Here is a 12,141-nt window from a genome sequence, read left to right on the forward strand (position 1 = left end):
AGGTCTTATTATACAATAAATAGATATAGTTATTTAGTATATTGATATTTCACTGATACAAATGCAGCTGAGCTCAAGATTAAAACCTTCTGCTCCTGCTCCATGTGTGAGCATTCCAACAATAATTGTTCCTTCTGAAGGTGCTGTTTCCAATGGACTCTTAACAAATTCATCTTTGTCTGCCCAAACCCACAAGTCCTTTTCCTTTTCCATGTGCAATTTTTGGATGCATTTGAAGACATCCAGGGCTGCAGCTTCTTTTACCCGACTGCCCCACTGCTCCCACGGGGCTCCCACCTCAGCCCACTCCAGAGCCAGGGAACTCCAGGGAAGGGCTTCCCATCTGGGAATTTCTGATGGCACTGATGCCTCACATTGACATTGAACAAGTGACATTTGGTTGGGATCTGGCCAGACTGGGCCAGTTTGGTTTGACCAGTGGGCAAAGTCAGCACCAAAGACACAGACTCCAACTGAAGGAATCAGTGTCATTTCCTGCAGTTCAGAGCAGCAAAGAATCACAAAAGGAGCAGCTCAGCAATGCACCCAACCATCCCCACCAAAGATTGCCTGCAGTGATTAGGAAAGATGCAGCAGCCTTTACCCTCAGCCTTTCCCATCCCCCAGATGCACACAGCAGCTGGGGAAGCTGTCACAGCCAAGGGCTGCAGAGCCACTCCTGGGCACTGGCAATTCCTGCAGGTGCCTCCAGCCCCAGCTGAGGCTCCAGGCCCGCTGGGAGAGGGCCCAGCTCTGACAGTGCTGCATGAACAAACTGACAGCACTGCTCGTGTGCCAACATCTGCTTTCATCCTTCTCTTGGCTCCCTCCCAAAGCCTGGCCAGGCCTCAAGGAGGAGCCAAGGCAGCTGACTTTGATCCTTCAGCCCCACACAAGGCCAGATGTCAGATTTCATGGCCTTCTCTGGCTTCTAAATACACAAAGGGCCATCCATGTTTCACTAAGGATGGCTACATCTATCACAGTGCTAATGACCATGCATATCTCAGCAGGGAGCAGATACAAAGGTAACCTTTGCTTGGAAGGTTCCTCCAGAGGCCACCTTGGGCTCAGGGCCTGCTGTCCAGGCCTCACTCAGGGCTGCTGTCCAGGCCTTGGCACTTCAGGGACGTGCTTTAGTGCTGGGCTTGGCACTGCTGGCTGAGCGGCTGCACTGGGTGAGCTCAGAGGGCTTTTCCAACAGAAAGGATTCTGTGATTCCATGATGAGATCCGCTGCATTCAGCTGGGGCTATTTCAGCAGCATTACTTTGCTCCAGAAGTTCCCTCTTGCCCAGCTCCTGTGGCCTGAGGCTTCAGCTCCTTCAGCTCCTGGTGCTGAGCTGCTCATGCTGAACGAGACCACTCGGAGAGACGAATCCAGTCCATGCAATTCCTTCTGGGACACGGAGAGGGGAGGCTGTGCAAACAGGAGCATTGTTTGCTGTGGCCTCCTCTCTGCCCTTCACGCCTTTCAGCGCTTTGAAGCAGCCAAGAGCTTTCTCCAAGAGTGCAATGGAGCAGCTGTTCCTGCTCGCGGGCCGGGCTCTTCCCAGTCTCTGCCCTTGCCTGCTTCTGTCCCTCTTGCTGTGCCCTCTGTTCCCCCAGGGCTGGCTGGCTGCTGCCCAGGACTGTGGCACTGGCACAGATCCAGTGCTCCAGAGCCTCCTTTCTGTGCCCTTGGAGCTGCCTGGGCACAGCAGCCTTTTCCATCTGCAAGCTCCCCATGGACAGGGAGTGCCCAGCTGCGTTCCTTGCACAGCCTCCAGGAGCCCAGGGCTGCCATCTCAAGTCCCTGCTGGCACTGGGGGCTCCCAGGTGCCTCAGGCTGCTGTGACACCGCTGCACACGGGAGGGAACAGGGGCAGGGGCTGTGCTGAAAGTCAGCTCCATCTGCTGCTGCTGCTGCTGCTGCTGCTGCTGCTGCCGCTGCTGTGGGGTCATTTGTGCAGCCCTGGCCCAGAGTCAGGGATCAGATGCTGCCAGTCTCTTCCAGCCCTGGCTGCTCAGAGGTTGGGCCTTGGAGCCTCAGGTGGCCAAAGGCAGCTGCTGCTGGGCCCTCTGTGTGTGCCCGTGTTCAGCAGTGCTGCTCCATCAGTCTGTGCCCAGCAACGGGGAAAAGCCTCAGCCCTGCAGGGCCAGGAGCTGCCGGGCTCTGCCTGAGCAGCTCAGCCAGCAGCAAGGGAGCTGCTCCACACAGGAACCAGGAGCAAAGGACATTCCTTCTGTAGGACATGTTTTCTATTTAAAGGAAAAAAAGGAAAAAGAAAAAAAACTATATAAAATGTGAAAGATGAAAACAAAACCCAAGTGTTAGTGAAAAACTTCTGAAACTTTGCATTAAGAGGTAAATGATCTTTTTTAAAGGGGAACTCAGTTATTTACATTGTAAATGTGCTGATGGCATGGATCCATCTTACTGATCCCAGCAGCCTTTGAAAAGATTTTGGGCTTTGTTTCCAACATTGCCATTTGAAATTGTGCTCAAAGCAAGAGGAAATTGCTTTGTGCCCTTCCCGCTCCAAGCAGGACTGGGAATGGAAACTCTGTCAAAGCCCAAATCCTTTAGAAGATGCCCTTCCTTCCCAGCCTGGCAAGGAGCTGCACATTCCCTTTGAAACTGTCAGGGATTTCTTAGAGACACCAAGTGCCACTTAGGGCTTTTTGCTCTGGTTTGGCAGTGCAGAAGGGCAATTCTCCATCCAACAGCTCCAGACTGCACTGCCTCAGGAACACGGCCCACTCGCCAGCTTTGGCCCACTCAGGCACTTCTAGAGAAGGAAGAAAGTGCAATTGCACAATTCCAGCCAATCAATAAGGAAGAATGGGACAGACAAACACCCTGTGCAGATCCAGGCATTCAGCTGGGACTGTGGAGGGTTTGGGTTCTTGCCAATTGGATGTGTGTCCCCAGCTGCAATCTCTGGGCCTGCAGCAGAGTCTCACTGAGCTGCCAAAGCAGAAAGCTCAGGCGCTGTGCTCGCAAGGGGCTCGTCTGATGCAAAGCTGTCAGAGCAATGGGAGGGCAGAGCCAGCCCAGCTGGGCCCAGGGCTGAGCCCAGCAGAGCCCTGGCAGAGCCCAGAGCAGCCTCAGCAGCCGCAGAGCCCGGCTGCAAGGAGAGAAAGCGGAAAGTGCCCATCAGCTGAGGGCTCCTGTGCCCTTGTGCCAAGGCCTGCGGTGCCCAGGCCATGCTGGCTGTGCCCAGAGCTGTGCCCAGAGCTGCCCATCCCTGCTGCCTTGGGCAGCAGAGCAGGAGGGCAGGACATGTGCCCAGCCTGCAGCCAGCCACGGCACATCCAGCCCTCAGCAGCTGCCCAGAGCAGGATGCTCCTGTGCTCGCTGCCATCTCCCAAAAGCTCTGATCCCACCCTGCCAAGCACACAGGGACCCACCTCACGCCAGCCACGGCTGCAAGAAAAGCTGCTCCCAAACCATGGCCTCAGCCTTCTCCAAGGCCACCGCCCATCCACGCCACAGCTGCTCCCAAGCACTTCCCCATCCGCACTGCACCACCTGGAACGCTTCCTCTGGAAAAACAAACAACACATTCTTGAAAAGAGATTAGAGACAAAAAGGGAGAACAAGAAAAATGGGAAAAACTCTTATCTCTGTCAGGGCCTTGAGGAAGGCCCAACTCCTACATGGCAGGGCAAAACCCAGACATGGCTGAGGGAAGCCCACACTTTCTCACTTCCCCCCTGCACTGCCCCCCAAAATCACGGTGATCCCAAAGCAAACAAGGGCAGTGCAGCAGCCCAGCCCTTCCTTGCCTGCAGAGCAAAGCAGCCCCTGCACAGCTTCTGGAGTCCCACCTCTGCTCCCAGCATGGGGCTTTGTTTGTGTCGGGCTGGCTGCCCCAGCCCCAGCCCCAGCCCAGGCCACGGTGGCTGCTGGGGGCTGTTGGCAGGGCCAGGAGCCCACTCCCATTTGTACCCAGCCCAGCCCATGCCCCAGCCCTGCCAAAAAGCAGCTGGGCAGCGACTGAAGAATGAGTTGCATCTGCCCCAGCAAAGGGGGAACCTTTGCTTCCCAGCCAGGCTGGGCCATGCCCAAATCTGGCAGCATTTCCCCGCGTGGGGACTCACCTGCAAATTCCCTGTGGAGTCTGGCTTTGAAGAAGGTGCCAGAATCAAAGTCCATCACCTTCAGCCTCCAGTGGCCAGGCTGAGGAAGAGCTTCTCATCCTTGGTGCCATCCTGGCTGTCTCCAGCAGCAGCAGCAGCAGCAGCAGCAGCACCAGCAGCAGCAGCAGCAGCAGCAGCATCCCCACCCGGTACAGCTTCTCCAGGGGCTCCTTCTCCTTCCCTGGGGGGAGACCAGGCTCTCAGGGCTCTGCCCAGGGCCCCAGCTGTCAGGGAACCAGCACAAGCAAAACCAGCTTGGATGGCGGCCACCAGTGCTGGGCAGAGCAGTTCAGCTGCAGCACAAGGGCTGCGTGTGCCCATCCCATGACCCCGGTGCAGTGACACAGGCAGCACAAAAAGGTCTGGGTTCCTTTGCTTCTGATTGCCATGGCATGTGTGGAGCTGCAACTTACCAGGGCCCTGCATCAAAGTGTGCCTGTGGCTCTCTCCCTTCTTCTAGGGCTGAGGAATATCCTGCACCCAAGGATCACAGAACAGGTCTTCTAATGTGGGTCTTTCCAAGGAGTTCACGGATAAACACCACCTGATCAGATCTTGGCACTCTGGGCAGAGAAAGCAGAAACTGCCGGTCAGCCAGAGAACGCTCCTGTCCGCTTTGCCCCACTATTGCCATGCCCAGGCCTTGCTGGATGCACTCAGGGCTGGGCCTAAACTTTCCCATCAATTCCCTGTTTTGGAGGAGAGCAGGACATGTGCCACCTCCTCAGCAGCTGCCAGAGCGGGATGCTCACGAGCCCGCTGCTGGCTCCCAGCACTGGGATTCCCCCCATGCCCAGAGAAGAGGATCCACCTTGAGAGAGCCCTTGTGGCAGCGGGAGCTGGCCCCAGCTGAGGTTCCGGCCCCTCCTGAAAGGGTGCTCCCCGCAGACCATCTGGTGCAGCAGGATGCCCAGGGACCAGATCGTTGCTGCCTCGCCATGGTACCAGCCAAAGTGGGTCCATTCCGGGGGGCTGTAGGATGGTGTTCCTATGGAATACAGATGGAGTTCAGCAGGGGGATGCTGCTGCTCCCAGAGCCTGGCCCCAGCATCCCTGGGCCTGCGGGGGCTGCATCAGTGGCACACAGGGTGACCACTGCCCTCTCGCCAGCACCTGGGACTTGTGCACAAACGTAGGCTTGGAAAAGAAGCCACTGGTGTCAGAAGAGGGCAGAGGAAGCCCTGGCTAAGCCTGACCATGACAAGCAAAGGAAAAACCCTCTCTGTGCTGGGGAAAACATGCCCTTATCCTGCCTGTCTGCATTGCCCCTAAAATATTAGGAAGCAAAGGCTAACAGGGCGAGTTGAGTAGTGCAAGCCCTTCCTCTCACCTGCACACCAAACTGGCTGGGGCACAGGTTCCACCCCCCTCTCTGCTACCCCCACCCACGGGGGTTTTGGTCGGGCTGGCTGCCCCAGCCCAGCCCCAGTCCTGGGCAGAGTGGCTGGCAAAGGCTGCCAGCAGGGCTGGAAGATGGCTCCCCACCCAGCCCCGCTCTAAAGCAACTCAGCTGAAGACTCAGTCCCCTGACTGGCAGCAAAAGGGAGAATCCCCGCTGCCACAGCCAGCTTGGGCTGGGAGATGTTGGGCCATGAGATCCCGGGACCAGGAGTACACCCTTACGTGGGCTCACCTGCAAAGTGGGTGTAGGCTGTCTCTTGCAGGTAGGTGCCACAGCCAAAGTCAATCAGTTTGGCCTGCCCGGTGGCCAGGTCAAGCACGATGTTCCCTGGCTTGATGTCGCGGTGCAGGACCCCGCAGCTGGTGCAGTGCCGCACGGCCTCCAGCACCTGGCGGAACAGCTCCCGCGCCACCTCCTCGGGCACGAACCGCCGTGCCCGAATGACACGATGCAGGTCCTGACACCGCTCTGGCCGCTCCAGAACCATGACGATGTGGTTGGGCAGCTCGAACCACTCCAGGAGCTGCACCACGCCGGGGAAGCCAGTGGACACCTTGGCCTGCAGCACGATCTCCAGCGGGGCCCTGCTGCCGTCGGGCTGCGGGAGGAGCACGATGCCCTCAGTGGGGCCGATGCCGTGCCAGGCCTGGGGAAGCCCTGAGCCAGCCCGGGATGCTCTGCGCCCTGCACTGCGCCCACGCCCGCTCCCCCTCGAGGCGTCCTGGCGGCTTCCACCGTGCCGGGCCTCGGCTCATCCCCGCCCGGCAGCCCCGGCTGCTGCCGCTGGCCCCGCTCACTCACCAGCTCGCCCCAGTGCCGGACGCGGTTCCGTGGCACCCTCTTGATGGCCACCTGCAAGCCAAGGACAGCAGCGGGCTCAGCTCGCCGCCCGCCCTGCCCAGCCCCATCCTCCTCCTCCTCCTCCATCCCCTCCTCCTGCGCCCGCCGCCGGCCCCGCCGCTCACCGGGGCGCCGTCCGAGAGCCGCGTGGCCGCGAAGACGCTGCCGAATCCTCCGCGCCCCAGCAGCGAACCCAGGCGGTAGCGCTCCTGCAGGGCCTCGTGCGCCGTCCCTGCGGGCGGGACGCGGCTGTCAGCGCTCGGCCCGGGGCCAGCAACGGCCCCCGAGCGCCCCTCAGCCGCCCCGGGCCGGCCATGCCCAGGCCTTCGCTCCTCGCAACGCGGCACGGGAGGCTCGGAGCCGGCGGCCGCGCTGCCGAGCGGCGGAGCTCGGGCCGGGGAAGCCGCAGCGGAGGCGGCGGCAGCGGCCGCGCCGCCTGTGTCCTCCGCGGGCCCCGGGAGGGGCCGGGGCCGGGGCCGGGCTCGGGCCAGGCGGAGGCAAAGGGCGGCGATGCCGCCCCCGCACACGGCACTGATGCCCGCCCAGCAGCGCCACCGCCAGTAGGGCCAGAGCCGGGCGGAGGCGAGACCGCGGCGGGACGGGCGGGGCCGGGCACGGGGCAGCCCCGCCCGGGGCCGGGGGCGGGCCGGGGGCATGGCCCGGCCCGGCAGGGGGAGAGGGAGGCGGGGACACGAGAGGGAGGCGGGGAGAGGAGAGGGACGCCGGGCAAGGGACCCCGGGAGAAGGGTGCCCGACGGCGGGAAAGGGAGACTCAGAGAAAGAAAGAGAGAAAGACCAAGAAAGAGAGACAGAGAAAGAAAGATAGAAAGAGAAAGATCGTTATAGAATATCTGGTTTTCTGCTTCTGCCGCTGCTGCCGCCGCTGCTGCTGCCGCCGCTGCCGCCGCTGCAACTGAAGCACCGGGGCCGTTCGTCCCCGTGTTCGTTCCCCGCTCGCCCCACGAGCCCCACGTTCGAGCCCCGCGCGCCCCGGGCACAGCCCCTGAGTCTGTCCAAACACGGCAACTTTGCAGCCTTGAGCCCAGGTGCAGAGCCCTGACTCCTGCACACTGGCACAGCAATCCCCTCGCTTGCTGCTCTGCATTGGCCTGGCTGAGGGGCAAACACTGGCGGGACACCTTCCCTTGCTGTAGGATTCCTACCTGAGCCCAGCACTGCACGTACATCTCCAGTGTTGCCTTCCAGTAAAAACAGGGGAAGCAAAACTGTGTGTGCCTCATGGTATTTTAGAGTGTCTAAAAATCACTAAGCCACTGATCTTAGAGGTGCAGTGCATCTGGAATTACTGGGATGGAGAAGTAGTGCAACATGGAAAAGGGGAGCATAGAAATAAATAGAGGAAAACATCTTGGATTGTTTCTTTCATTTACATTTCATTTCTGGAAAGCTGTTTCAGTTTTCCAGGAATCTGCTCCTGTCTGCTCTTGCCAAGAATCTCTCCTGGAGAACAAGGTCAAGCTTCTGTCCCAAGATTTGCCACCAGCTGCAGCTTCTCTTGGCTTTCCACACTGCACAGTGTCTGCAGCAGGACTTTTGCAGCAAAGCAGGACAAATGTTTGGAGAACTTTACGTGTCCTTTCTTTTCCTGGTGGGCTGGGGTGTTGTGCCACTGGTGAAGTTTCCATTGTGACTGTTTGTGCTGCTTTAGGGCAAATTTTGGGAGGAAGCCTCCAAAAGGGGTCCATCTAGAAATCAAGTTCCAGTGCCCTCTCCCCCTACTAGTTCAGAAAAAGACTTCCCTTGGGAAAAGTAATAAAACCCCAGTTTATTTATCAAGTAAAGTATTCACAAGCATGAAAAATGAATAATATTAAATAAAACCTCTGACAGTGCTGAAAGGATGGCAAATTCAGAAAATCCTTTTTGTGGGTTGTAGTTGGCTCACTCGGTCTCTTCTAAGTCCCTCTGGTGCTGGAATGCAGCGTCCCAGACCTCGGTGGGCCACAGGTGTGAGCTGCAGGTGTTTTTCTGGGTTTTCAGTCCAGAGCAGGTTTAAACAGTTCCAAGAAAAAGGAAAGTCCCAGTCCCAGGAACTTCTCTGCCTAAGCTAGCTAAAACCAAATTGCTGGACCTGGGCTGTGAAGGCATCGGGAAATTTCCAAATCTGGGCACTGTCAGTCCCAGCAAACACCAGATCTGGATGGTGCTGGAGCCAGAACCTGGAAATTTCCAACTTTTGGCTTTCTGTGCCAGCAAATCACTGGACTTGGGCTGTGCTGGCACCAGGAAGTTTTCAGATCTGGGCGCTGGCGCTGCCAGCAAACACCAGATCTGGGTGGTGTCGTTGGCAGCGACAGAAATCTGCCGGATTTGGGCTCTACTGGCACCGGGAAATTTCCAAATCTGGGTACTGGCACAGCAAACACAAGATGTGGGCAGTGCCAGAGCCAGTAGCAGAAAGTGGCCGGGTTTTGGATTTCTGTGCCAGCAAATTTCTGCCCTTGGGCTGTGTCAGAATAGGGAAATTTCCAGATCTGGGCACTGGTGGTGCCAGCAAACACCAGTGAAACCTTCTGGTCCTCGTCCGGACCATTGGCCAGTGGTTTCCCTGAGAACCAGCTCTGGCCACTTTACAGACAGAGACTGCTTTCATCTGCTTGTCTGGAAACAGAACTTTAATGCAGGCAAACACAACAAACAGGACGGCGTGCACAGTACACAGAGCAAAGCAGAAAAAAGCCTGGGCCCAGGGTCCTGCAGGGATATTTATACATTTATATATGGGGAGGGGTTAAGGTGGGATCTGAGGGAAGGATCCAAGAGGAAGGAAGGATTATGAATATTACAATTTTTGCAGTAAAATTAACCAATGGTAGCAAAGATAACTCAGAACTTTCTAGTAGCAGTCTGCATAACTGAACATGAGGATTATGGGCGGGAGCTCCTGCTGACCCCAACTAAAGAGGGTTTTCCCACAGCCTTAAGCCAAGGTCTCCCTCTTCTTTTAAACCAACCCCAACACACCAGATCTGGGTGGTGCTGGGTTTTGGCTTTCTCTGCCAGAAAATTGCTGCATTTGGGCTGTGCTGGCACAGGGAAATTGCCAGATGTGGGCACTGGCGGTGCCAGCTCACCGCAGATCTGGGTGCTGCTGGTGCTATCACCAGAAAATTGCCGGGTTTTGTCTTTCTGTGCCAGCAAACTGCTGGACTTGGGCTGTGCTGCCACTGGGAAACTGCTGGATCTGAGCACTGGCAGTGCCAGCAAACACCAGATCTGGGTGGGGCCTGCACCAGGTATTTGCAAGGTTTTGGCTTTCTTTACCAGAAAATTACTCGACTCGGGCTGTGCCGGCACCGGGAAATTCCTGCATCTGGGCACTGGTGGTGCCAGCAAACACCGGATCTTGGCTTTGCCAATGACGGTAGCAGGGAATTGCCAGATTTTGGCTTTCTTTGCCAGAAAATTGCTGGACTTGCCTCTGCCAGAACGGGGAAATATCCAGATGTGAGCACTGGCAGTGGCAGCAAACACCAGGTCTGGGCGCCTGTATTGGCATCAGGAAATTGCCGGATTTTGGTTTTCTGTGCCAGCAAATTGCTGGACTTGGGCTGTGCCAGCACTGGGAAATTTCCGGATCTGGGCACTTGCGCAGCAAGCACCAGATCTGGGTGGTGTGTTGTAGTGTGTTTTCATACATTGTAATATTTTGTGATAGTTTAGGTTTTGAATCCCCGTATTTTTCCCAAATGGTTCATCCCAGATGGTACCCCCCTCCCTTTCCCTGTGTAATCCTTTGCCCTTGCTGAGATCATCCCCAAATCCCCACCCTGGCTCTCTGTCAATCACTCAGCATCCCATCCCCTCCCTCTAGAAGCTTCGGTCCAGGATGTCGAGTGATCAGCCAGAGGCCAGGGGTCAGCCCCCCAAGCCTTGCCCCATACGCTGTCCTAAATGTCCATCCCCCAGTACCCATCCCTTAGGGTCACTTCTTGGTTAGTCAAATGTTCTCTACTTTGGCTTTCCACCTCCCTTTAAATGTAACCTTGGCACATCTCCCGGGCTCTTGGCAGGAGGCCCCTGAGGTGTAGGGGCTCCTTTGGGACACCTGGAATAAAACCTTGGATTAACCCCTGCTAAGAGTGGGCCCTTTCTCTTCTACCGCTGTCTCTGGTGTCTCTTGTGCTGCAAAGGCGGCCAGCCCAGGTGCCCTCAGTACCCTCGGGGCACAGAGAGTGTCTCCCCGCTGTCGGCCGTGTCGGGGCTGCCCCCGGTGTCTGCCGACTCGGGACTGGCCCAGGGTTCCTGAGAGGCTCCCAGAGAGACAGAGACAGTGGTGCTGGTGGCAGCACCGGGAAGCTGCCGGGTTTGGCTTTCTTTGCCAGAAAATGGCTGCATTTCGGTTGTGCCAGCACTGGGAAATTGCCAGATGAGGGCACTGGCAGTTCCAGCGCACACCAGATCTTGGCGGGGAATGTGCTGGCACTGGAAAATTGCCAAATGTGACCTTTCTGTGCCAGCAAACTGCTGGAATTGTGCTGTGCAGGCATCTGAAAAATTCTGGATCTGGGCACTGGTGGTGTCAGCACACACGAGATCGGAGTAGTGTAGGCACCAGGTATTTGCCTGGTTTTGGCTTTCTTTGCCAGCCAATTGCTGGACTTGGGCTGTGTGGCACAGGGAAATGTTCAGATCTGGGCATGGGTGGTGCCATCAAACACCAGGTCTGGGTGGTGGCAGTCTTGGCACCAGGAAATTGCTGCGTTTTGTCTTCTTTTTCCAAAAAACTGCTGCACTTGGGCTGTGTTAGAACCAATAAATGTCCAGACTGGGGTACGGGCGGTGGCAGCAAACACCAGATCTTGGCATTGCCAGTGTCAGCAGTGGGAAATTGCCAGATTTTGGCTTTCTTTACCAGAAAATTGCTGGACTTGGCTCTGCCGGAACAAGGGAACTTCCAGATCTGGGCACTGGAGGTGGCAGCAAACACCAGATCTGGGCGGTGCCAGACCCAGTAATGTTGGAAATGAATTTGTAGAGAATTTTTAAGGTTTGATAGAAGGTTTCTATAGTATGTATGCAAGTGTCACAATCCATCCTTACGAACGGGTTTTGTGATGGTTCGTGGGTTGATCTCAGAGTGCAAAAAACACCGACATGGTACAGGGGGCTGCAGTGACAATCAAAACAAGTGTACCTTTATTGATTGACCACAAGAAAATGCATTGGGGAGGAATTGGGGAAAAGGGAAAAAGAGGGAGGAAGAGGAAGGAAGGTATAGAGCTACCAAACGTAGAAATGGCAAAGTCCTTTGATGTCCAGCCAATGGAGTTCACCAGGTCACGTCTGGGGAGATCTCAGGGTTGCAGTTCATCCGAACTCTTATTGTCCCCTTTTTGTTGATGGGGGAAGGGGTAAAACATGAAACCGTATCAAAGGTAGTCTATTGTATTTTTGGGGGAAAAAATGGTATTTAGAGAAGGGTACACACAGTCCATGTTCTCTGCAGTGGGCGAGAGCCATTGTCTTCTTGGTCCACTGCTCGCACCTGCAACATCCATCTTGCTTTGGTTAGCTTGCCTCCCCCACACACCTCCCCCAGGTTAGGGGTCTCAGTCCCAGTCCTTGGAAAGAGTGTGGGGGGGCCTTTTCACACAGGGATTTCATGTCTCGGTCTTTGATGGAGAGGCCTTGTACATCTCAGTCTGTCTGTCACGGCGGTTGTAAGACAAGTGAGGGGTCTTCTGTGGGGGACCACCCAAAACTCAGGAGAAGTCCAGCCAGGCCGAGAGGTGGGACAACTTCCAAGGCTAT

The 12,141-nt window shown here is 56.7% G+C and overlaps 1 protein-coding gene across 1 annotated transcript; it reads right to left on the reverse strand.

Moving 5' to 3' along the window:
* Positions 1 to 4,999: 4,999 nt before the first annotated feature.
* LOC139585676 (serine/threonine-protein kinase pim-1-like) lies at positions 5,000 to 11,701 on the reverse strand (the record flags this gene model as incomplete). Its single annotated transcript, XM_071418514.1, has 5 exons — positions 11,664 to 11,701; positions 6,492 to 6,897; positions 6,328 to 6,378; positions 5,758 to 6,124; positions 5,000 to 5,112 (listed from the first exon to the last, which is right to left on the reverse strand). Coding segments are annotated over exons 1-5 (975 nt in total), but the record flags the coding sequence as incomplete, so codon positions are not given.
* Positions 11,702 to 12,141: the final 440 nt, after the last annotated feature.

Source organism: Agelaius tricolor, unplaced genomic scaffold (genome assembly GCF_023055355.1).
Source record: "Agelaius tricolor isolate 1412-34295 unplaced genomic scaffold, bAgeTri1.0.p SCAF_87, whole genome shotgun sequence".
In the NCBI taxonomy this organism is placed as follows: Eukaryota; Metazoa; Chordata; class Aves; order Passeriformes; family Icteridae; genus Agelaius; species Agelaius tricolor.